Below are 26,436 nucleotides of genomic sequence, written 5' to 3'. Positions count from 1 at the left end.
GCTAATCCTGTTAGACCACATTAGGCCCGTACCCCTCTTCACCTTCCCTACCCACGTACCTGTCCAAATGCCTTTTAAATCAGAATCAGATTTATTATCACTGTCTTATCACGTGAAATGTGGTGACTGTACCTGCCTCTACTACCTCCTCTGGCAGCTCGTTCCGAATACCCACCACCCTCTGTGAAGAGCTCACCCCTCAGGTCTTTAAGTTTCTCCCCTCACACCTTAAACCTGTTCTAAGAATCAGAATCAGATTTATTATCACTGATTTATATGACGTGAAATTTGTTGTTTTGCACCAGGCTCAAGGACAGGTTCTGCGCTGCTGTTATAAGACTATTGAACAGACCTCTTTTACGTTAAAGATGAATTCTTGATCTCTTAATCTACCTCATTGTGGCCCTTGCACTTTATTTGTCTGTCTGCACTGCACTTTCTCTGTCACTGTAACACTATATTTCTTTTTACTACCTCAATGTGCTTATGTATGGAATGATCTGTCTGGATGGCATGCACACAAAAGCTTTTCACTGTATCTCAGTACATGTGACAGTAATAAACTAATTACCAAATACCCCTGCCCTGGGATAAAGACTCTTGACTACCTACCCTCATAATCTTATAAACCTCCATAAGGTCATCCCTCAGCCTCCTCTGTTCCAGTGAGAATAAACCCAGCCTCTCCAATCTCTCCTTATAACCATAGCCCTCCATCCCAGGCAACATCCTGGTGAATCTCTTCTGCACTCTCTCTAATGCTACCACATTTATCCTGTAGTGTGGTGACCAGAACTGTACACAGTACCCCAAATGTGGTCTAACCAGTGTTTTGATCGGCTGCAACATGACGTCCCAGGACAGCTTCAGAACATTGCTGGAACCAAAGGCGTGGAAGGTAATTTGTGTTTCTTTGAAGATTGTCATTTGTTAGACGTTGCTAGGGTTAGAGTGAATCCAATTAGGTAACAAGGGATTTGTATCCTTTCCAATGGCTGCAGGAAGGAGAGAGGTCTAGGGGTGGGTTGGGGCAGAGTAATTCAGAGCAGAAGGTAGAATCACTCTTCACACTGCCTGAGCAGTGTTAATGTCAGACACCCGGTTGCATATTCACCACCCACTGGCACTGCAAAGCCCAGCACAAAGAGCTAGCACCACTGGAATCAGCCCCCAGAGTTGACAGAAGCCCCAGCTAATCACTAACGATCAATATCACCAGCAGTGAATGTCTAGTTCCCAATAGAGTTTGATTTGTAGCTCTACTACACAAGATATGGCATGTGTCCATCCAAAGGATGCCCCATGTCATGATCGCCACATAACATAAATCTCATACAATGTCTGCTCTACAATGACTATCAGTGGGTGTATAATCCATGGTTGTACCATGTATTCTATATCACCTGGTGTTCATTACATAGAACACAATACATAAACATTTCATATACTCTTACAACGTAGGAGGCCGTTCTGCCCATTGAATCTATACTTGCTCCCAGAGCAGCTTCATCAACCCTACTGCCCCATATCATCCCCGAGAACCTCTTTTACATATCCACCGACTCCACCCTGATTATCCCTGCAACCCGCCCACACTATAAAGCAGCGAGTCCACCTGCCAACCTACACGTCTTCGGGATGCGGGCAGCCCACACGGTCATAGGGAGAACGTGCAAACTCCGCACAGACAACGCCGGGGTCAGGAATGATCCTGGCTCACTGGAGCTGTGAGGCAGCGGCTCTACCAGTTGCACTTTACTCCGTGTGCTGCCCCCGCGTTACACCGTGCGTTTCACGGTGCTGAGTTCAGCGGATGCCGTGTCTACCGTCCATTCTGACCGGGATCAACCCACCAGAAAGCAAGAAATTACCAGGAACTGGGAGTCATCCAGAATCCCATCAGCCACCGTTCCATCCTAAATAAACCCTCCTATGGCGAGGGAGCCAGTCAGAGAGGCTGGGAGTGGAGACGAGATTTGTCCACGTCGGCACTGCGCAACATGGATCCCTCTGCACTGGTACGGTGTGTTACATTTGGGAGCATTTTTTTTACCCCCCTTTAGATCATGTCACCCCCGGCGGGAGCTGTCTCTATTGAAACAGACTCTTGAGCCGGGTGAAACTGCCTTCTCCACCCAGAGCTGCCTTTGCTTTTCTGCTGGGGTTGGTTAAAGATTTACTTTGCATTTAACTGCTTTGCAGAGATACAGAGCCCGGAATCCGCAACCCGGGGGAGGCGGGTGTCTGCTGTAACAATCAGGCGCTAACTGTGTGTGTTTTTTTAAAATATTGTTTGTAAACTAAACCATAAAGTTGAAGGAAACGGTTACCTGCGCCGTACCAGCTGGCGTGCCTGTTTCGAGACAAGTAAAGTTGTAACAAGATACATGGACGTCAGTTGGTGTAAAAGTGGATGCAAGTGTTGATATTACAACCTCTCTCGGGTTTGCTGCTTCTGCTGTCGATGTCGCGTCGAGATATAAGCATTAGAAAGGTTTTTTTTTATTCCAACTGTTATTTTTGGAAGTAATTTGAAAATCTGTCGGCTGAGATTATTCCTGACTTGCTCTGAGGATCGACCAAGGTCTCCCAAGCCAAAGGTTCTGTCATACACTTCGGCTCTGTAATTGAGTAGTCAGTGCATAACAGAACTTTGTTTTGGAAGGACCCCAACTACAGACAACCAGGCTCAAAGCAGAAGGATTTTCTTTTCAAATTAACATATGGTTTAAAGTTAACTTTTGATAAAGTTTTTTGTTGGTACATTTTACATAAAAAGTTAGCTTTTGCGGTTACAATGTTCGTGCGTGAGGATACGGCAACTTTTGACACAAAGCATCGAGTTTTAATTATCCTGTGAATGATTTTGAGTGGTGTCTGAACTTATGGTGATCCTATAGATTCAGTCTGTGATGTGGCGCTGCCGGAGACACGTGTAACACTTCCGGGAGCCTGTGAAGGGAAGGGCTGGTTGATGTGAATTGTAGGTAAACCACTGGCTCAGCTCTAACCCTGCACCGTCACCAAACGCTGCCCTTGCACAGCTGCGTTTGCACTAGATTCTTCCCTTCAGACTATAGAAGAAAGGTCGAGGTTAATTTCAGTTTTGTAGCGGCTGAGTTTTTCTTCAAAGTTAAACACCAGCAGGCCCGTTGTTTCCATATGTCACAGTGCACATTGCGAGGTGAGACATTGCTAACGATACGGGAGCCTATCGTCAGGCGGTGAGCTGGTACTGGGTTGAAATTTGTCAGGATTTGCGGTTAACGATGTCAACTTAACTTCTTAAAAAAAAATCCCTTCAGCATACTCATTTCCTGATTAGGGATGCAGCAACTTCTCCCCAGTAAAATACAGAGACCAGATGACAATGACACACATTTTGAGACATTCACTTAACACAGTGACAGCAAAATTGGCCAAGTATCCCCCGGCTTGCTGGGAGTCGTGGCATGGTTTTATGCAACTCTGTATAAATAAAAGATTCAAATGTGTGACAACAGGTAGAACCTCAATGGGATTCTCACCCCTCCCTTCAACCATGTGTAGGAAGATGTGCCAAGCAGCTTCAGATCAAAAACTGACATCCTAGCAGAGAGGAAGAGATGTTGGGGACAGGTGAACGATGCCTGGTCAAATAGTTGAGAGGCAGTAATGTTTGGTAAGGGAATTTGGGAAGGGAGACCGAGACAGCTGAAGGCACAGCTGCTGTTGGAAGAGCACTCTCTCACACTGGGGAATCCACGGGGTCAGAATGGGAGTGCAGAGATCAGGGAGGTTCCTGGAGCAGGAGGGTAGAGATGGGGAGGGGAGGAATCATGTGACAATGAGGGTGATGGGTCTAAGCAAAGTATTGTTTGGTTAATTATCTTGTAAAGAAGCAGGGCAACAAGAGGAGACCGATACCTTGTCCTCGGGATGCTGGGTCATAGACCAGGACATTAATCCCAGTATTTTTACTGAATCAACTTTTCTCTCACTCAGCGAGAAGATGCACTTTACAACAAACTGACTAACCCAGATCTTCCTCTGCAGATACTGACTGCTGTGTATTTTCAGCAAATTCTATTTCTGATTGAGATTTCCAGCATTTTGTTTAGGTATTCACTGCTGCCTCCTCATGACTTCTGATGGTTTACCACCCAAACTTAGTCTGCCTAGACCTGTTTCACTGCCCATTAATATTCCAACGTTGTCACCAGTGCTGCATATTAACAGACTAGTGATCTCCATTGCCAGCATAAAGCACTAACATTCTGTCAGCAATGTCACAGGCCAACGAGCACACAAGGATCCTGCCACCGGCCCCATATGTTTGTCACCTTGGCACACAATCCCCATCCTGATACTGGTGCACTCCCAAGCCAGTTTAGTACCTGACCCCCTGTAAGTGGTAAATGGGGAAGCAGTATAGTCTGAACTGTTCATTAATGGTTCAATACAGAGCTCATTCTCCTGAAGAGATTAACAAAACCATGCTCCAAATAAAACTAGGCAGCGTGAACGCCCCGCCAGGAGCAGTGATGATGTGATCCTTGAACCTGGGTCCATCCTGCAACTCTCAAACCTTTTGGGAACACAGCCCGTTGACCTTGTGTGACAGGACTTGTAAGATCTCTGACAATTATGCACTTCAACAGCAGGAGAAAGACGTAGTTATTACAGCAGAGAGCCAGGCCCTTCGGCCCGTCGTGTCCATGCTGATTACCAAACACCATCTAGACTGATCCCATTTTCCAACACTTGGTCCATAACCTTCTGTGCCTTGGCAATTTAAACCTTCTCCAAACACATTAAATCTTTTTCAGAAGTACCTGCTCCAACCACCCTTCAGGCAGTGCGTTCCAGATTGAAACCACTCGGTGAAAAGATTCTACCTCATATCCCCTGACCCTAACCCTAAACCTTTGTCCTCTAATTATAAACATCGCCACTATGGGGAAAAGCTTCTTGCTATCTATGTAGTCCATGCCTCTCATAATTTTATACATCTCAGTCAAGTCATCCCTCAGCTTGCTCCACTCCCAGGTAAACAATCTGCTCTCTCCTCATTGCTGAAACACTCCATTCTGGGCAACATCCTGTTGAATCTCCTTGGCACTGTCTCCAGTACAAAAACATCCTTCCTTCAGTGTGGCAACCAGAACGGTGTTCAGTACTTCAGCTGTAGCCTAACCAATGTTTTATGTAATTGTACCATAACCTCCCTGTTCTCTTATTCTGTGCTCCCACAGATAACCTGTTGTGGTCGAGGGATATAATGGTCTGGCGATGAGGAGAGCTTCATGCCCTTCAGTCATTGGCCAGGGCCTTGATTTAACATCCCTGAATGTCAGCACCTCTGGTGTAGGGCGCCCTCCATGCTGTACCTCTGTCCTCTGGGCTGAAACATTCCATGTGGGGTTAATCCCTGCTGGGCCAGAGTTTGAGAAGGAACTGTGTGATTGTTGTGACTCTGTCTGCCTTCTGTTGAGTGGACAGCTCCTGTGGCTTCACACCAGATGGAGAGAGAGACAGTAAATGTCGTGTAGTGGACAGGTTTGCTTGTGTGGTGAAGGATGTCACTGCTCTCTCTGTGATCTTCATCTCATTTATATTGTGGGTTGTGCCATCTGATGGGACCTCTTCAAAGCCAACGCTGAGTTAGTGAATTTAATACCCTAATTTTAAACCTGCCCATTATGGTGGATGGGAGTGTGCAGCAATTCACTTTCTGCTTCCTTATCTCGTGTATGCACACGCACACACCTGCAGAGCAGTTGGGTCCTGACCACCAAGTTTGGCAGAAGCTTGAGGTGGGCAGGGTGCATTGATGGCTCCACTAACAAACCCACCCCACCCCAGGGCAGAACAATTGGGCGGAGGAGAAGCAAAGGGGTACGAGTGGGTGGATCTTGTGTGGGAACAGGCTCCAAACGCAGTTATATTTATTCCATGGGATTTCCAATGGGCTTGGGACCCCATGAGGACCTCTGGTGCCTCTGTTGCTGTGGCCTTCTGAGTAGTTCCACCATTGGATTTCAGATGAAAACCAGTGTGGCTTGACTTTTGGGTCCCCATTGAAGTTGGGAAGGTAACTTTCCAGACTTCGTTCTGGTTGTTCACCACCAGATTTCCGAATGGTCCATGAACACTACCTCATTATTCATTTTGCACTCTTTATTTATTTTAGTAATTTTGTCTTTGCACTGGACTGCTGCAAAACAACAAATTCACACAAGTTAGTGAAAATAAATCTGATTCTGAGGATTGGGGAGGGTTGAGCCATTGGTTGGTCGGATGAACTGGGGTTCCCTCAGCAATGTATCTTGCTGCTCCTTCAGGATGTCTCCACTGTTAGCATCAATGAAGTGTTTTACTGAATTAGAGACACTAGAGACTGCAGACGCTGGAACCTGGAGCAACACACATTCTGCAGGAGGAACTCAGTGGGTCAAGCAGCATCTGTTTGGGGGGTGGGGGGGGGGAGGGGAGGAATTGCCGACGTTTTGTGTCAAAACCCTGCATTGATAATTCCTACCACACACACACACACACACACACACACACACACACACACACACACACACACACACACACACATGCTACTCAACCTGCTGAGTTCCACTGGCTTTGGCCAGATTAAGGACCAACCCCCCCTTTGTCACTTTCCAATGGCATTGAGAGGTCTTTTTCCACCTGTACAAAAGGTGGCACCTGTGACTCCAGAACTGTCCCTTGGGGCTGCACTAGAATTGTTGGTCTGGGTTATGGACTCGGGGGTTCTGGAGTGGGGCTTGAACCCTTGACCTGACTGTCTGACAGAGAACCAGACTGAGGAGCCCCACCTGGCTCCTGCACTCCCCTCAGTTTCCAGATTTCCTGCAGGGATCCAACATGGACATAAGCCTGAGGCAAAAGCAGCCAGAAATGTTGACCTCTGATCAGTGAGGAGGGGGGAGGAGCTCTCATGGAGTTTTACACCTTGGTTAAAAATATCCATTCTTTCTGTTTCCCTTGTGTTGTGATTTTTAGGAACCTTCTCTCTACACCGTCAAAGCAATCATCATCCTGGACAATGATGGGGAGCGTCTCCATGCCAAGGTAACTGTTTGAAGATTTATTTATTTTTTCAGTGATGTCTGAGGGAATGATCAGGTCTTGCGTTGCTGATCCCTCACATCCTTCTCTCTCCTCAGTATTACGATGACACGTATCCCTCCACAAAGGAACAAAGGAATTTTGAAAAGAGTATTTTCAACAAGACACACAAGAATGAAGGTATGTGTGACAGCACAGAATTTCTTGTGAATGTTGTGTATCTGATGCTCTGTGCCTGTGATGCTGCTGCAAGTAAGTTTTTCATTGCACCTGTGCACACGTGGACTTGGGCATATGGCAATAAACTTGACTTTGACTTTGACAGCCATCCCCTCCCATTGCCAAGTTTGGCTGAATCTCACCACCTTCAGCCCTTCACTGCTTGGCTGCAAGTTCCATCAGGTGTGCCTGGACTGTTTTTCTCTCTCTCTGTCCTGCATGTGTGCCTTCTGGAAGGGAATATACATCTTGTATCACATCTCAGGATCAGGGCATCACTGGCAAAGCCAGCATTTATTGCCCATCCCTAATTACCTCCGAGAAGGTGGTGGCAAACCATTTTCTTGAACTGCTGTAGCCCGTCTGGTAAAGATGCTTCCCAAGTACAGTTGAGTTCCAGGATTCAGACCCAGCAACAGTGAATAAATAACAATATATTTCCAAATTGGGATGGCGTGTGATGGGAGATGTGGGGGTGATATTTCCCTTGTCTTTGGTAGTACAGATCACCGGTTGAGGGGCTGAATACAGTAACTGCAGTGCATTTTGTAGATGGTCCATGGGCAACCAGCGGTAGAGGGAATGAATGTTTAGGTTGGTGGATAGGGTGCCAATCAAGTGGGCTACTTTGTCTTGAATGTTGTCGGGCTTCTTGAATTGTTGGAACTGCACTGATCCAGGCAAGTGGAGAGTGTTCTGTCGCACTCCTGACTTGTGCCTTGTAGATGGTGGAAAGCCTTTGAAGTGTCAGGTGGTGAGTCCCTCACTGCAGGACACCCAGCCTCTGACCTGCTCTTGTAGTGTAACCATGATGTTTGTGACTGGTCCACTGACTGTCTGGTCAGTGATGACCCTCAGGATGTTAATGGTGGGTGATCGGGCAATGGATGTTGAGGGGAAGTAAACATGGTGGAGATGTCATTGCTTGGCAACATTCACACCACTGTTGGCCTGCGCCTTAACATTGCGAGGGTCTTGCTATGTGCTGAGGAGTTGTAAATGGAATTGAACACTTTGCAACCATAAGCAGACATCCCACCTCTAACCTTGTGATGGCAGGGAGGTCATTGATGAACCCGCTGGTTGAATCTAGGACACTGCCACGAGAAACTTGCAGTGATGTCCTGGGACTAGGGTGGATGACCTCCAATAACCACGACCATTTTTCTCAGAGCAAAGTATGGCCAACCATTGGACTGTTTTTTTTCCCTGATGCCCATTGACTTTACCAGAGGGGCAGGAGGGAGGGGTGGAGGTGACTGCAGGGGCTCCAGCCGGTGTTCACGTTCTGTAAATCTCGTGTCCGTGTCTTTGTCGGGTTTGGAAAATGTTGACGAAACCTTGCTGATTTGCCGAGGTGCATCCTGCAGATATAGACTGCTAATGTCCTTGCACAGTCCCCCCTGGTGAAGGGAAAGAATGTTCAGGATGGCGAATGGGATAGACAACTCAAACTGGGCGAAGCCATTTTTATGTTGGGACAGGTAGCAGATTTCTTCAATATCAGGTTGATGTCAGGAGGGGGACAGTGATGTGAGATCCCTCTAAATGAGATTATGAAAAGTCACCTTCTGGCATGCCATCTGCTCTTGTTTCCCTTTACAGTGAGGAAGGCATTGAAGTGGACATCAGGGGCTTGTCTCTTCCCCCTCACCTGGGGACCTGTGGCCCCGCAGGTCATGGCTCTTCAAGTACACATCCAAGGGCAGCAAGCTCCACATGCCACACCCTCTGGCTGTAGAAAATTGTTGCCTTGATTCCTCATTTGAATCTTTACTGGGTGAGGAGATTGAGGGTTTTGGATGGAGTTGAGATGCATGTCTACTCCCCCCACCCCCAGAGGGGGGGTGGGGGGAAACTGGAGAACAGGGGGCTTTAATTTCATTTGCATTCTAATGCTTCCTCTTCTTTGACTGAAAACAGGTGAAATTGCGTTCCTGGAGGGACTGACCATCATCTACAAAAGTTCCGTCGATCTGTACTTCTACATTGTAGGGAGTCCACAGGAAAATGAGGTAAAAGCAGACAGTTCTAGTGGTCTAACTAAAATGCCACAGTAAGTGGAGGTAAGACACCTCCCACGCAATACAAGAATGTTGTTGTCCGTTCTGGCGTGATACCCTGGTTGAAGAACTTGGGGCAACACTGGCAGGGTCCTCGGAAACTGCCTGCTTCCTGCAACCCTCCATGTGAACGAGTGAGGATCGGAAACAAAATAGACATTCAGTGTACAGAATGCATCACCCGAGGAACAGCACCACCATCGAGTGATGTAGTCACGGTAACGGTAATGTAGTAAGACATCGCGATGGAGAGCAGCTGTAACGAGGCATAGTTTAGAAGGTAATAGACAAATATCAAAGTCATAATGAGACAGTTTAGAATTTTAAGAGCAAAAAGAATAGGTTCAGAAGGCTTTGCCGCCCCTTGAGCCTGCTCTGTCATTCAAATACATCAGAACTGGTCCACTTCCCCTCTCCACGCCGTCTTCCAATTTCCAGTAAGTATACAAATATTAATTCTGTTCTCTTTAAAAACTCAGCAACTGAAGACCCCACAGTCTCTGGATCAGAAAGCTCCAAACCTGCCCTGTGAAGAGGCTCCATTTTTATCTCAGTCTGGTTTGACCCTTCTCCTGGGATGGTGTCAGACTCCAGGGCATCACGCCTCTCACTCCCTCCTGAGGTTTATACTTTTGAATGAGATTTACCTTTTATTTTTAAACTCCACTCATTCTATGAACCAATCTAACCTCATAGTACAGCTCTTGGTCTTTTGAACCTAAGTACTAAGACCAAAAATCCTTGGGTACTAAGACCAAAACTCTTAAATAAACCAAAGTGGTCTTGACAGAATCTCACACAATGGCAGACCAATGGTACAAAATGCTAACTTACTGTTTGCCTTCTTAGATGCTTGTTATATCTGTGAACACCCAAATCCTTCCAATAACTAGTCTCCTTTTATTTTAGAACATCTAATTTTCAAGGTGTATAGTCTCTCACTTCCCCACATTACATTCTCTCTGCCACCACCTTGTCCATACATTCATCTAGTCTACAACTGCATTCCCACTTCTCCAACCAGACTTGCATCATCTGTGAAGCTAGATACAGTCCTTCATTGACCTGGGTTGTAATTAGCTTGGGTGAAAGCACTGGTACTTGCTGTACTCAGTTACATCCTGCTATTCTAAGGGTTCCCCATTATTCCCACTCCCTGTCTATTAAACAAACCTTAATCCATGCTAACCCCAATCCCGTGAGTACTAATCTTGTGTAATTTCCTTCCCCTATGGCACCATATCAAATGCCTAGTAAAAATCCTGTATCTATCCTTGAGAAAGCTTACAGAATTTTTGTTAACCTTTAATCTACCATGTTGACTCCTCCTAACTGTATTGTGATTTCCACCCACCCCCATGTCTTAATTCCAGATTTTTCTCCTTTCTTGTTACCATGGGGACCAATCTAAAAGACCAGTTTATTCTAGAATATCAGCACTAATACACCTACCATCTCTGTTATAAAAAATCTCATTTAAAATCCAAGTATAGAGATTGTGTTACATGTGAGCCCATTGCTTTTGTTTTGCCTTAATTACTGATAATATTTCCCGGTTCCTCATCACTTGGTTCCCCTTCATGTACATTTTTTGTGTTTTCTATTGTGAAGACGGGCAAAGAATTGTCTGAAGTCTCTACAATTCCTTCTCCTACGTTTATAACGTTTCTTGTTGCTGCCTGTAAAGCGCACACATTTACTTGAACTTCCCTCTTCCTTTTTGGCTCTTGTGATTTAATTTTCAGTCCTGATGCAGGGTTTCGATCTAAAATGGCGACAGTTCCTTCCCCCCACAGACGCTGCTCGACCCACTGGGTTCCTCCAGCAGATTGTTGGTTGCTCCAGATTCCAGCGTCTGCAGCCTCTGGTACATTTCCATTCCCATTTCTTTTTGCTCTTCTGCAGTACTGAGGTTCCTCTGAACTCTAATACAGGTCCTCACCTTCTCTGCAATGATTTTCCAGTCAAGTTTTTACTTCCTCAGCTGAATGCTTGTTCATTGAGAATTATGGATTATTTATGTAACTATTTGCCATCTTTTGTCACCATAGTTTCTAATCTAGCCTCCCAATCTACAAATTACTCTTCTTACCTCCATAACTGGCATTGTTCCAATTCAAGGCCCTTTGGTTTCAATCTTACCCATATCATTTAGTTTTAAGGTAATTATATCATCCAGGAATTCTTTCCTAGAAAATGCACAAATACTAATTAACTTTGTCTCATTACACAATACTGAATTTAAAATAGTTCTTGGTGTGTTGCTCTCATTTTCTTTTTCTTTTCAAAAAAGAAATCCTGAAATGCATTCCATGAATTCTTCCTCAGAGATTCTTTTCAGTTTGCTTTTCCCAGTTGATCCAAAGATTAAAGACCCTGGAGTTACTGCATTCACTTTAACTTGGAGCACAGCCTTGCACAGAAGTGACTGCTGGATGGACTTTGCTCACTGTGTAAAGGGAGTGATAACATGGCAGATCTTCCGTTGCCCCAGAATCACTGGCTGCCTACCCCAGTGCCCACTGCTTGTACTGGTGTGGAGGTCGGGGCCCAGGAGTGGTCCTCCACTGGGGCCCCACTCCCAACGTGGTCACACAATGGATGAACTGTTTAAGTGCAGGCAATTGGTAAATTGGTTTATTATTGTCACATGTACCAAGGACATTAAGGGAACTGGGTATCTGTGCCTTGTCTGTCACTATTGGTAACCATGTCTGGTTGGAGAGGAGCTGGAGGTCGAAGCTCAGGATCAGGGCACAAGTGTGGGAATTGTAAAACCGAGATGATGCCAGATTTTACAAACGCTCTTTAAGATACGGCTCTGAGCTTTTGGTGAGGTCTAATGGCTCAGCAACTGCTTGTCCCTCAGTGCAGCCAGGTACATCGGGAGCTCATGTGCACCTAATAACACAGTCTGTCTGTTCACAGCTCATGCTGATGGCCGTCCTCAACTGCCTGTTTGACTCTGTCAGCCAGATGTTACGGTGAGTATGACTTTAGATCTCCTCGAGTCTGTCTCTAGGGCTCATTGGAAACATTCTAACCCACTCCCTGCTCCAACCTTGACTTTCCCTGTCACTGGATCGACTTCTGAACCTAAATCCCCATCATCACAGAAGCTCACCAGTCACCCAACACCACCCTCCCCCCTCCTCCCCCCCCCCCGCGATCCTGCTCCTATTGTTCTGCCTCTAAAACCCCTTCTACCTCCTTATCTGAAGCCACCTCCTGTCCTATAACCCTCCTGATGTCTGTGTTCCTTTGCCTCTGACCTCTTGTGAACTTCCTACCCTCACCACTGGAGATCTTGGTTCCAGTTGCCTGGAAACCCCTCCCTAAACTTTGCCTTCTCTTTCATCCTTTAGGACACTTAAAGGATGTTTACTTTGTTTGCATCTCTGACTAACCCCTGGTCACTGGTCCTAATACCTCCTGATGGGACTTGATGTCCAGTTTTGCTTAGTAACTCCAGTGAGAACCACTTGACCTTTCCCACTGACAACTCAATGCATACTGCTTTAATTGCTGGATACCAGGGCATTGGTGAATGGATAAAGTAATGGACTTTAAATTTATGTTTCATTTGATAATCCATTTTTCAGGAAGAATGTGGAGAAGAAGTCTCTGATGGAGAACATGGATGGGGTCATGCTGATCACAGATGAGATCGTGGATGGAGGGTGAGGACACACTTTGTACTTTTTAATGTTCTCAGGGATATCGTGGAGACGTACACTTCATCAGTTACAGCACTTTAAGGGTTAAACTATGAGGATATTTTGCACAAAAGTGGCTTGTAGAGACTTGGAAACGGATGATTCGGGGGTTTTATGAGCAAAGTGTTAAAGAAAATCATTTCCTCCAGTTAGGTCACCCAGAATAAGGGGACGTTCAGAGAATCTTTATCACAGATAGCAGTGGTGAGAGGGAACTGGGGTAACGTCAGTGGGGGTACGGTGACACGGGGCGCTGGGGCAGAGGGGTTACTGAGGGACGGCGTGAGGGAGCTGGGGTAACGTCAGTGGGGATACAGTCAGTGACACGGTGCTGAGGGAGAGGGGTCACTGAGGGAGGGGGATTAACGTCAGTGGGGATACAGTCAGTGATACGGCACTGGAGGAGGGGGAACTGAGGGAGGGGAAGAATCACGTCTCGGCACTGCAGTTTCCTTTGTATTTTGTGAGTGGTTTAATCGTCCTCCTTCCCTCGCCAGGGTGATTCTGGAGAGTGATCCACAGCAGGTCATTCAGAAAGTGAATTTCCGGGTAAGTGTTCCCTCTGGAACGTATGTCCCATGCCCCTTGTGATCTCTCAGTATTGACCGTGTCTTCTGTTTCTCTCTTCCTTTCTCTCTGCCCTCACCCCCCTCTCTATCCTGTCCCTGAGTCAGACGGTGTCTGAATCGGCCTATGGTTTCGTTCTCTTTGACTACTTGACAAGCAGCGGCAACCCTGACAGCCGACCTCTCAACTAACGACGGGGTGCACAGGTACAGGTGTGGAAAGCTGACCAGTTCATGGGTCCACTCTGCCTGGGTGGAACAGGGCGATCCCACAGATCCTGGGATTCTGAAATAAAAGCAGAAAATGCTGGAAACACTCAGCAGGTCAGGCAGTGTCTGTGGAGGTGGAAACAGTTAATGTTTCGTGTCAAATCTTATGCCAGATCATGGACCTGAAATGTTAACTGTTTGCACCTCCACAGACGCTGCCTGACCTGCTGAGTGTTTCCAGCATTTTCTGTTTTAACTGACTACTGGCCTGATCTGGGTCTTGTTTCCATCACTGTATCTCAGGTGAGGAGTTAAAACCAAGATCCCAAGCTGCCCTCTGACGTAAGAGAACCCTGCTGCTATTCAGAGAGAAGGAGAGCTTCCCTGTGTCCCGGCCAATCTGATTATCTAATGACTATCACAGCTGTTTGTGGGATCTTGCTGTGCCTGCATAGGCCATCATATTTCATACGTTGCAGCAGTACTCTGAACAACACCAAGAAACCTGAGGCCCTCTGGGGGAGATCAGCCCACACAGTCAACCAGCAGTCTTGTCCCCTACACATTTGTTCCTTCCACCACTGGCTGTGGTCTGTACCCTCTGTAAAAATGCCCATTCCCCAAGGCTACTCCAAGTCCTCTGCCACCTAAAAAAACGAGGGAGCAGGAAGACAGGAACACCACACCCAGCAGATTCCCCTCCAGGTCACACACCATACTGACTTGGAAATAAATTGCAATCTTTCATCACTACTGGGTCTGAGATGAGATATTTATTTATTAGTCACATGTACATTGAAACACACAGTGAAATGCATCATTTGCGTCGAGTGTTCTGGGGGCAGCCCGCAAGTGTCGCCACTCTTCTGGCGGCAACATAGCACGCCCACAACTTCCTAACCCGTACGTCTTTGGAATGTGGGAGGAAACCGGAGCACCCGGAGGAAACCCACGCAGACACGGGGAGAACGTACAAACTCCTTACAGACAGTGGCGGGAATTGAACCCAGGTCGCTGGCACTGTAATAGTGTTACACTAACCGCTAAGCAGCGAGGGAGCACCTTCACCAGAAGGACTGCAGCAGTTGAAGGCAGCAGCTCGCTCCCACCTTAAGGGCGGTTGGGGATGGACAGAAGTTGGTGGCCTTGCCAGTGACACCCAGATCAAATTTAAAATGAAAACCCTGCAGCTTGGATTTGTTCCTTTGGGTGTGGCTCGCTCCTGTGTGGTGAGACACTCTACGAAGGCTGTGTTCCTCTGGCCTGAACCTACCACAGCTTTCCTCTTCCTGATTTCTGCTACTTCCTTCTGATTTTTACCTATTCTCACAACAAGCAAAACTACCGATTTTTCCCAAGTTGTGTGTCAGGCTCTTGCTTTAAGTTCTTACTGAGATTTTAATATCCTTTCAGGTTGATGACACGCCTTTAACTGAACAGAGTATGGCCCAGGTAAGACCCTTCAAATCATTCTCCCTGCACCCCCCCCCCAATCTTTGGGGATACAGTTGATTTTACCCTACTCCACTGTCTCTCCCTCGTCACTAGCCTCTAGGGAAAACCCTGCATAGCTAATCGCTCAGGAATTGTGTGTGTTCCTGTGTCGTCTTCAATTTCAGGTGAGGGAGGGGTTTCTTGGAGGAATTGTACTGATCCTTCCCTGGGAAGTTCTGACTGAGTTAGAGGCCAATCTGAGGGAACCTTTCCCAGAAAATTCAGCCCCTTGGTGTAGTGGTGGGCACAGCAGGAAGCGACTGGAGAGGCACCTCCCACCTTCGTGTGGGATAGGCAGGTGGTGCCGGTGAGCTGGACACGACCTGAAGCAATACCAGAAAAACACAACCTGACAACTTCTTGGTACCTTTCCCTCCTTTTCAAGTCAATAAAGGGATGGAGTGAATATTAACCCTGCAGTTAGTGCAGGTTCTGTTGGCATCTTGAGCAACAAGATACTGGAGGAATTCAGCAGGTCAGGCAGCATCTGGACTGATGAGGGGTCTCGACCTGAAACGTCAACTGTCCATTTCCTTCCACAGATGCTGCCTGACCCGCTGAGTTCCTACAGCACCTTGTTTGTTGCACCTGCAGTCTCCTGCGTCTCTGTTCTGCTGGCGTGGATCCTGTCTGCGACCTCACCAACTTTGTCATGGCCATTTGACACTCCTCCCTCCCAGACTGGGAAAGAGTTCCTTCCTCACACAGGACAGTGGGATCTGGGTGTCCACAAAGGCTCATCTTTAACATTCTACCCCCCCCCCCCCCCGGAGTCCCACCTGCAAACCCCCACCAAAGGAGACTGATTCGCTGCAGCAGATCCTTTGTCTGGAAGAGATCGCTGGGCTGCCTCCAGAACTGGCAGCTACAAGGCATGTCCAAGTGCAATACATGTCCAAGTCATGGCTGTCTGTACACCCTAACCCCTTGTATTACCTGTGTAGTTGATCACCTGAAGGCTGGGGCTTTACTAACAGTGCAAGACTGTGTACTTTGAATTAATTACACAATTGCTCAGGACAAGACTGCCCCTCTGCTACATGCTAGTCTTTCTGACCTGCCCCATGCCAGGGTTACAGATTCACACCAGCCACCGCCCTCCATGACTCTCCCCTCACCAGAGGAAGTTTATACCGAGATGTGGGTCCCTCACTGTGTCGCAACGAGGAACCCTTGCAGCGAGCCAAGTGTAATTCACCAGAATATGAACATAAACAGGCCACTTGGCCCCTCGAGTCTGCTCCTACATTCAATAAGATCATGGCTGATCCAATCTTGCCCTCAACACCACTACCACCCCTTCACTCTCTTGTAGTTCACTTGTGCGTCTGTCTCCACTTTCGACATGTTCAATGACTCTGTCTCCAGAGCCCTCCTTGGATTGAAAATTCCACAGATTCACTTTCCTCTCAGAAGAAATTCCTCGTGCAACTTGTTCTAGATGGCGTCAGTAGGGAAAAGGGTCTCTCACTACCCACCGTGTCGATCCCCCTCACGATCTCATGTTTCAATAAGATCAGGTGTCATTCGTTAACAAATGTAAACTCAACTCTCTTCATATATCAAGCCCTTCATTCCAGGAATCTGCCCAGTGAATCTTCTCTGCACAACCTCCAATGCAAGTTCCTTAAATCAGAACTGTACTCAGGTGTGGTCTCACCTGTGCTCTGTAGGGGGACTTCTTAGAGGAACTGGCTGCAGAGATACTGAACGTCTAGTACTTTTTTTTTCTATTGATAGGAAGTTTTTCCCTCCCTGTAGCTGCTTGATTACAGGCTGTCCCCAGTTAACAAATTGGTTATGGTTTTACAGACGTCCATAAGTCAATTTTGTCTATAAATCAGAAAATACACAAAGAACACACTCTATATGGTAACCACACCTCCACGGTAATGAATGGCATCAAAAGCACGTAATACTGAAGGAAGAACAATTACTAAAAGTAGAGAGAGAGGAAGTGTGTGTGTGTGTACGTCAGATTTTTGAATTTAATATTATGGGAGCTCGTCCACTTGTGTCCATAAGTCAGGCATTTGTAACCCTGTGCCGGCCTGTATTTTGAAAATTTTTGGTGTCTTTTACCATGAAGACCAACCCCAAATAATTACCTCCAATTTCTGCCATTTCTCAATTTTCCCATTATTAATGCCCTAGTCTCATCCAATTTATCCTACCCAATGTTACAGTGACAGCCTGAAGCCATGTTACACTGACACCCCTGTTCCAACAGGGAACATTTACTTGAGTTACTCTCTTCCACGCCTGCTCTCGAAGGAGAGGTTATTTGGCTTGGGTTGTGTGCTCTAGAACCAAGGCTGAGGAGTGATTTGACCCTAGTTTTCAAGATATCGGAGGCTGTAGGGGTAGAGGCTCCATTTCCATCAGTTGCAATGCCCTGGATAAGGAGAACAGTGGTCTAGAAATTAAAGCCAAATCTATAGGAATGATCGGGAAACACTTTCGCTTTGAAACTCTTCCACACATAACAAGTAATGACTGATCCAATATGGAATTTGGTTCTCAATCTTGCATCTAAATTAAGGATTAAGTGGCAAAGATAGGAGTAGCAAATAAGGTCACATGATGCAGGATCTCATTAAATAGCAGAACAGGTTCCAGTATGAAATGACCCTGACACTGTGTCCAGGATGGCCACTGACACCGGTGTACAGTACTGGGGGAACAAGGCTGTCACTGTAATATTGGGATAGAGGGCTGTGGGTGGAGGTTTTACACACATTGTGGGTCTGTTGCTAAGGATAAAATGAACGGATGGAGACCACTGTTGACGGTGTGTTTAGAATGCAGGGTATTGGTACGTCTGTGGATTTTTGCTAGTTTTCTCAATTTGCTTTACAGTAAAGATGCAGTACATTTCTTTTCCGACCCGCCATGGAACTGAACTCTTCCATCCCCAGCAACCCTCCCCTAGTTCTCCATTGAATTCTGCGGCTGGTTAGGCTGATGCTACTGCAGTGGGCTGTGGGTCTTGGAGGGGGTTTTAGCCTCGTGGCTAAGGAGGGAAGGCCGATTCCTTCTGAAGGGTCGTGCATGATGGATGTGGCCATTCCAAGGAGGGGCTGGGATTTACTAACCACCTGTCGTTTAATTCTGCCCCAGGTCCTGCAGTCGGCAAAGGAACAGATCAAATGGTCACTGTTGAAATAAAACCAGAATCTTCCTTCTTCTCGTCTGCCCTTCCCATCTGTCAAACTCCACTTCACGTCTGAAACTGGCCAAGGGCGGCATGTGTCCAGGGGTGAAGGCAAAGGCAGTCGAGACTTGCCCGGACAACTCTGCTTCAGCTTACAACCTCGGCTGCTGATTGCTTCCTGATGTTTGCTAGCCCAGTCCCTGCATTTTAGTTCCGGTCTTCCCCAGGAACTCGGAATGTCACGAAACAGCTGGCCGATGGAGTGATTCTGTCTTGCAGTGTGTAGTCACTGTTGTAGGAGGCAGTTGTGCACAATGGCATCCACATCCAGCTGTGAGCTAAATGAGCTGGTGATGTGTTACCGGCTGATCAGTTTGAGTGTGAAGCCAGGTTGAGGGGTAGGAGGAAGGTGTAGAGACCAAACTAGTGGAGTATGTTGCAGTCCCAGCAGTGAGAGGTGACCTCCTGACAGGCAGCATCAGATGGAACGTTTCTGTAATCCCTGGGCCACAGCAGAGGACCTGTTCTATTCGCTGCAGCCTCTGCTCTCACCCAGACCCTACAGCAGTTTGTAAATTTATAAAGCAGCCAAAAGACTTGAGGTAAAGGTGTTCCTACTGTGATGAGTCCAGGATTCAGGGCCATGAGTACATCAAGGTAGTTAAACAGTAAACAATGTAGAATATAGTGTTGCAGTTACAGAGAAAGTGCAGTACAGGCCGACAAATAAAGTGCAAGGGCCACGATGAGGTAGATTGGGAGACCAAGAGTTCACCTTTAGCGTACAAGAGGTCAGTTCAAACGTCTGATAACAGCGGGATAGAAGCTGTCCTTGAGTCCGGTGGTGGGTGCTTTCAAGCTCTTGTATCACCTGCCTGACAGGAGTGGGGAGAAGAGAGAATGACCAGAGTGGGAAGGGTCTTTGATTACGTTGGCAGCAGGAAGTGTAGACGGAGCCAGTGGAGGGGAGGCTGGTTTGTGTGATGAACTGGGCTGTGTTCACAACTCTCTGCAATTTCTTGCGCAGAGCAGTTACCGTACCATGATTATGGTGCAGCAGCACATTCAGGAGAAACATCTTTCCGCAGTGAGTAGGTGAAGGTGGGCCTCCCTCTGGGAAGGGTCCAGCTGTGGCCAGAGGGGTGTGAAAGAGGGAACTGGATAAACGTGGACAGAGGCAGGTTGGCTGAAGGGAGGGAGGGAGAGTCTCCCGTGGAACCTGAGCTAACCTGTGTTGTCAGTCTCCACACTGGCATTGACTGTTACTGACTCTTGGCTGAACGGTGGCACTGGAAAGTCCACAGTCCTTGAGGAAAGGAGCTCAGGTGGGACTGACTGGGATTGGGTTCTGTGTATTCCTTCCTGCATTAAATGTTAGGAAGTTCATGGAAATCTGGAGGCAGTTAAATGCATGATGGATTTGACGTTTGGGACGGGGCGGTGAGGCTGATGATCGCAGCTCTTTGAGCTCAGCAGTGAGTGTGGTGGTTGAGTTACCAGACACACAGCTGGAGATCTGCTCCATTAATGGGTCCCATCCTGCCCCGACCCGTCACGGCAGCCAGACACCTCAACTCCAGGTAATTCTCCAGCTCTCTGTGGCTGAAATCTTCAGCAGGAGCAGGCCACCCTCCCCCTCCAACCTGCTCCACCATTCAATGAGATCATGGCTGATCCAACCTTGGCCTCAGCACCACTTTTCTGCTGTTCATTCCCCCCTTCCCCTGACCACAGCTGCACTCCCTTGTAATTCAAGTGTGTGTCAATCTCTACTTCGATGCCTTCACTGGCTGCTCCACTGCTCTCAGGGGAAGAGAATTCTGAACGTTCACAACTGAGAGGGAAAAAACCTCAACTCTGGGTGAACCCTTATTCTAAAACTGTGCCCCTAGTTCTAGACCCCCCCACTAGGGGAACATCTCCTCTATCAACCTTCCTCAGAATCTATACACTTCAATAAGATCACCCCCATTCTCTAAACTCCATGGAATATTGTCACAATCTGCTCAAGTGTTTGTCATACGTCAACTCCTCATTCCAGCAGCTGACACAGCGAACCTTCCCTGCACTGCCCCCAATGCAATTCAGTCTTCCAAAGTGGGTGACCTCAGTTTTCCCCACGTTATACTCCATCTGCCAACTTGCCCACTGACTTGTCCTGTTAATCTCTTTGCAAGCTCTTTGTGTCCTTGGAACTTGCCGACCTAGCTGTCTTTGTTTCACGAGTGGCTTGCTGTAACAACCCTGAGGTTCACTGTCATATCTTCTGATTTCAGACCCACCCCCCCCCCCCCCAATGTGGGTGGCTCTTAACCCCCTCAGTCTGGGGGCAAATAGTGGGATGGACAATAAATGCTAGAAGAAAAATAATCCTACTCCCTTGCTCACCCCTCAGGAGTTGTGGCATTTATCCAGGTTCCCGGTGACCTTGCTTAGACTGCCCTCTGAGGCAACACATCCCAGATTGTCAAGAAATTTCTATTTGACCTGAACACCAAGACTCTGGCTACAATTCCCAATGGTTAGAGTCGTACAGAATACAAATGTCCTTCGGCCCATCGAATCCACACTGAACATCAACCGTCCATCTTCATCAGTCCTACACTAGCCTCATTTTATTGTCCCCACATTCACATCAACTCCACCCCCAGATTCCTCCACTCACCCAGGGTAAGTTACAGCAGCCAATTAACCTACCAACCTGCATGTCTTTGGGACAAGGGAGGAAAATGGAGTGTCCAGGGGAATGCACGTGGTCACAGGGAGAACATGCAAACTCCACACAGCAGCTGAGGTCAGGATTGAACGCGGGTCACTGGAGCTGTGAGGCAGTGCACATCCCAATGTGTGCTGCCCGAGGGGATGGATCCTGGGTGCTGCCACATTAGACTGTTGGCAAACTCTTGAGACTGGCAGCTGCTGAGAGTTTGACCCAGCCCAGCATTGTGTTCCTACAGCTAGCCCTTGAAGCCCACTGCAAACTCCTCTGGTGCTTGGTACCCACCTGCATTGGTGTTCTAACACCAAGCCTGTGGCATCCGTGTCCAGTTCTCTCCACAGTCAACGGTGTAGGGAGCTGCAGCCTAATTAGGATTGGGGGTTGGAATGTTGTAGTCACAAAATGTACCTTTTAATTAAAACCCTTTTTTTAAAAAATCTCTCCGAGAAGTCTGAATGTTCAGTTGTCAAGCTTCCGGTGCTGAGAATAGAGAGCTTGGACGGAGGATGTATGGGCTGCTGGGTCGAGCCACGGTGGGGAGCAGGTGAAGGACGGCTGTGGGCTGATCCTATTGCAGAGTTCACACATTAACTGCAGGAATGTGCTGTGGAGATGGAACCAGATGATATTCCCAAACCCTTGCCTCAGACCTGAGGCCTGATTCAATAAAAATTCTATTGATCACTGTGCTGAAAGAGATTAACCCTTGCCTGTAATTGTCGAGGAGAGAGGATCCCAATTTGCCAGCTTTGTGACAAGTACTGAACAGCTGAGCGTAATTTAAAGTGATGTCCACCTTGTTGAGGACTCTGTGTTTTCTCCTCTTTCCCCCACCCACTGACCATGACCCCACCTGTCCTCCTGATGTTTAAACACCTCCATTAGGGTGACCCAAACCTTCTGAACTTAATCTACAAGCCTACAACCCTCCCTTATGATTTGACCCTTTAAGTCCAAGCATCATTCTGGCAAATCTGTGTGGCACCACCTGAAAGAACATCTTTTCTCCTTGGAGCAACAAGCAATCTGCTAGAGGAACTCAGTGGGTTGAGTAGGATCTGTGAGGGTAGGAATTGTTGAGACCCTCCATCTATTCTCCCCGTCTGCTGGTTCCTGGAATTGGACACCGATTTACAACGATTGTCTTCTAAGCTCGAGGGTCTGTCAACATCATGAGTCAGACCCCTCATGCCCCAGGGTCAGGACGTCTCTGGGGTAAGACTGGCTTCAGAAATGGTGTGTCTTATCACAAGCCCTGGTGCCGTAACCAGGATCCCAGCAGTGAGGGGAAGCCAACTGGTGATTAAAAACATTAATTCCCCAGGCAGCCTCCAGGAGCCAGAATCTCACTACCCAGGGTACTTTTTTTTATTTCATAAATAAACTTTGTTCATAATAAAATATAAACAAAGGAAGAACACAGTGTAAAATACAAAAGCAACGTTCATGGTCGTTACGTTCACAAACAAACACGGCAGGGGGAATGATTCTTAACCAGGAAGCCCACCCCAACCACGTCATCATCTTCCAGATGCTACTGGCTGATCTTTGCGCTGGTCCTTGGATCAGAAAGTGTACAGGGATCAATGTACACATCCTCAGCTCAATGGACCATCTGAAAGAGAGCTTTTTTTTTAATAACGTTTATTCACTAAAAGCACTACAAAAGACAACCAGTGTCAATACACTACATCTAATACAGAAAAGAAGAAACTACGCAACAACATACTACGGTAGAGAATGCAAACTAATACTAACGAAACACACGCGACGCTACACCCGTCAACACGACACTTCAAATAAGAATTGCGTTCATACCGTCCACCACACACACGATCCCCTGAGGGGCCCACCGAGCGCGGAACTCGGCTAGGGTGCCCGTGGAAACCGTGTGCTCCCTCTCTAAACGCACCCCCGCGCGCATGTAAGCACGGGAAGAAGGGCAGGCAGGCCGACCTGCCGGTACCCTCGGCCACCCGCCGCCGCGTCCCATGGATGGCCAGCTTGGCCAGGCCCAGCAGGAGACCCACCAGGAGATCCGCCGCGCGCTCCTCCCCGCGCCGCACCGGGTGCCCGTAGACCAACAGCGCCAGGCTGAAGTGCAACCAGAACTTCAGCAGCAGCCCCCACAGATACTCGAAGAGGGGCTGCAACCTCTCGCACTCCGCGTATGTGTGGTACACCGTCTCCTCCCGGCCGCAGAAGTGACAGACGGCTGGGGTGTTGGTGAACCGGCTCAAGAATCGGTTGCATGGCACGGCCCGGTGCAACACCCTCCACCCCAGGTCCCCGATGTACAGCGGGAGGACTCCCGCGTAGAGAGACCTCCACCGGGGACCGCCCTCGCCGACCGCCAGCAAGACGGACCGCCACGGCGTGTCCGGCCGGCAGACCAGGGCGAGGAAGTGAAAGGTGTGCAGGAGCAGCCCGTACAAGAACCGCCTCGGCGCCTCGCGGAACGCACCATTGGCTTGTCTGCCAGGCGGCTCAGATTGTGCAGCGCCGCCTCCCGCGAGAGACGCCGGGCCCTGGGCCTGACCAGCAACTCCGGCTGGGCTGGCACGGCCGGGACCCCCCCGGCGCCTGCCGCGACCGGAGGGGGAGCGGCCGCACGCTCACCGCACGACACCGCGCCCCACACCAGATCCCGGTAGAACCCGGGCAGTTCCCACAGGGCGGCTCGACCGATGCCCGCCGCCGGGAGACGTGCCCCCTCCCGGAGGCAGCGTCCCCGGCAGAGGAAATAGGTGGCCAGCGTGTGCCACCGCGGGGGGTGATCCATGTACAGGTACCTCTGCAGCACCCGGAGGTGGAGGGCCGCCAGCTGGGTGCGCACGCACACCAGCGACTGACCCCCCTCCGCCAACGGCAGACTCAGGACAGCCGCAGAGACCCAGTGCCTCCGGCCGCCCCAGAAGAAGTCCGTCAACCTCCTCTGGGTGGTGGCAACGAAGACGTTGGGCAGCACCAGCGTGGCCAGCCGGTACCACAGCATGGAGGCCACCAGCTGGTTGATGACCAGCTCCTCCAACAGTGTGGCGTTCCCTCAGTACTGCACTGGGAGGTGCTCAAATCTCTGCAGTGCAAAGCTTCAAACCAATAATATTCAAACCTCCTAGTGGAAAATAGGAGGCCATTTAACCCATCGAGTCTTGCTGACCCTCAGCTATTAATCCCAGTCCCAATTTATTTTCCTGTAACTTATTCCCTCACATGTCCTGTCGACCCAAAACATTAACTGTTTATTTCCCTCCATAGATGCTGCCTGACCTGCTGAGTTCCTCTACCATTTTATGTGTGTGTCCCTCACATGTGTCCATTACCTTATCAACCCATGCATCTTTGGTATTGGTTTATTATTGTCACTTGTACCGAGGTACAGTGAAAAACTTGCCTTGCATACAGATCGTACAGGTCAATTCATTACACAGTGCAGTTACATTGGGCTAGTACAGATGCATTGATGTGGTACAGGTAAAAACATGCAAACTCCCCACAGACAGCACCGGAGGGTGGAACCCAGGTCGCTGGCTGTCATGCTAGAAACACTCAGCAGGTTAGACAGCGTCTGTGGACAGAGAACCTGAGATATCCTCAGGTCGAAGACCCACCTTCTTGTTTTTATTTCGGATTTCCTTCATCTGCATGTTTTTGATTTTACTCTGCCCTCCTGGGGGTGATTTGCATCCATTCTCTCTATTGGTCACTACGTAATTGTGATGTCGCACAGTCCCCGCCCATATTATGCAAATACATGCAGAGTGACCTCCAATCATTGTGGCGCAAGCCTAATTATTGTTATTTATACCGATAGGAGCTGGATGTGATTGGCTATGGGTGCATCAAGGGGCGTGGTATGCAAATCAGGGTGGCTGGGGAACAAATGAATGAATGAATTGGATACACCGGCAGAGATTTAAAGGCGCCGCGCTCCCAGTTCCAGCCTCGCCGGGTGGCGGGTCTCACCGCAGGCTCTGGTTCCTCTGGGATGCCCTGATCTCAGAGGTAGACGGGAGCCCCTTCCAGGGATAGAGACAGAATATTTGCAGGTGGAACTACAGTGAAATAGATGGATGGCAGCAATAAAACTTGGGTGGGCAGAGATCATGAAAACCCAGCAACATTCCAGCCTTGCTCTGAGTGTGGGACCTCCCAGTAAAAATAGAAACTGCAGATGCTGGAAAATCTAAAATAAATGCAGGAAATGCTGGAAACACTCAGCAGGTCAGGCTGCAGCTGCGGGGAGAGAAGCAGTTAATGTTTCAGGTCGAAGACCCTTCGTCAGATCCTCCCCTGACCTGCTGAGTGCTTCCAGCACTTTGGTGTCAATGGGGGAAGGCACCCATCCTGTTGTGGCCTTTGCAATTTACTCCACTCAGTGAGCCCTCTCCTCCACTCATCTGCCACCGCCCTGACCCCATCCTTCCCTCCCTTCGCACTGCTGACAAAGCGACGGAAAATCAAAGGGGTTTGCTGAATTTTAGCAATGACCTTTAGGCGCCTAATTCTGTTTGAAATTGGTGCAGGAGGTTCCCTTAAATGCCGGTGGTCTCACGGTGTGAGATGGTTCTGGACACAGAAATGGAGAGCATTTGAGTTAAAAATAAAGAAAACTGCAGATGCCAGAAATGTGAAATAAAAACAAAGAACACTCAGCAGGTCGGACAGCATCTGTGGAGAAAGAAACAGAGCTCATGTTACCTCCTGCTCCTCCCCCTCCCCCAACCTCCTTATTCTGGATTCTGCCCTCTTCCTTTCCAGTCCTGATGAAGGGTCTTGACCCGAAACGTCGACTGTTTATTTCCCTCCTCGGATGCTGCCTGACCTGCCGAGTTCCTCCAGCACTTTGTGTGTGTTGCTCCAGATTCCGGCATCTGCAGAACCCCTTGTGTCTAATGTACGTCCTGCAGTGTTTATAATGAGGCCCAACCTGAGCCTGAAGAACAGCACCTCATCTTCCGCCTGGGCAGGTTACAGCCTTCCAGCCTCAACATCTAGCACCCTGAACATTCACTCCCTCCAGCCCCTTAAATATTGTAAATACGGGATTGGGGTAGCACCCCAGGGAGCCACACGAGTGGCAGCGGTGCTGTGTTTTTTATATAAAAAGGTGACACTAATGATTGATCTGAACACGGATGTAAAAGTTTGCACTGTTTTATTGTTGTATGTAGTTTGTTTTTTATGATGAATAAAGTTTATTTTGGAATTTAAA

The 26,436-nt window shown here is 48.3% G+C and overlaps 1 protein-coding gene across 1 annotated transcript; it reads left to right on the top strand.

Moving 5' to 3' along the window:
• The first annotated feature begins 1,627 nt into the window (after positions 1–1,627).
• On the top strand, positions 1,628–18,532 carry LOC127583044 (coatomer subunit zeta-1-like). Its single transcript, XM_052038759.1, has 9 exons — positions 1,628–2,018; positions 7,015–7,083; positions 7,179–7,260; positions 9,223–9,314; positions 12,291–12,346; positions 12,965–13,042; positions 13,576–13,627; positions 15,268–15,306; positions 18,469–18,532. The coding sequence occupies exons 1-9, from the start codon at positions 2,001–2,003 to the stop codon at positions 18,514–18,516; spliced, it is 534 nt and encodes a 177-aa protein (XP_051894719.1). The 5' UTR covers positions 1,628–2,000; the 3' UTR covers positions 18,517–18,532.
• The last annotated feature ends 7,904 nt before the right edge of the window (positions 18,533–26,436 follow it).

This window comes from Pristis pectinata, chromosome 25 (genome assembly GCF_009764475.1).
Source record: "Pristis pectinata isolate sPriPec2 chromosome 25, sPriPec2.1.pri, whole genome shotgun sequence".
Taxonomy (NCBI): domain Eukaryota; kingdom Metazoa; phylum Chordata; class Chondrichthyes; order Rhinopristiformes; family Pristidae; genus Pristis; species Pristis pectinata.
The sequence above is the reverse complement of the archived record's forward strand: the minus strand, read 5'-3'. Positions and strand labels throughout refer to the sequence as shown.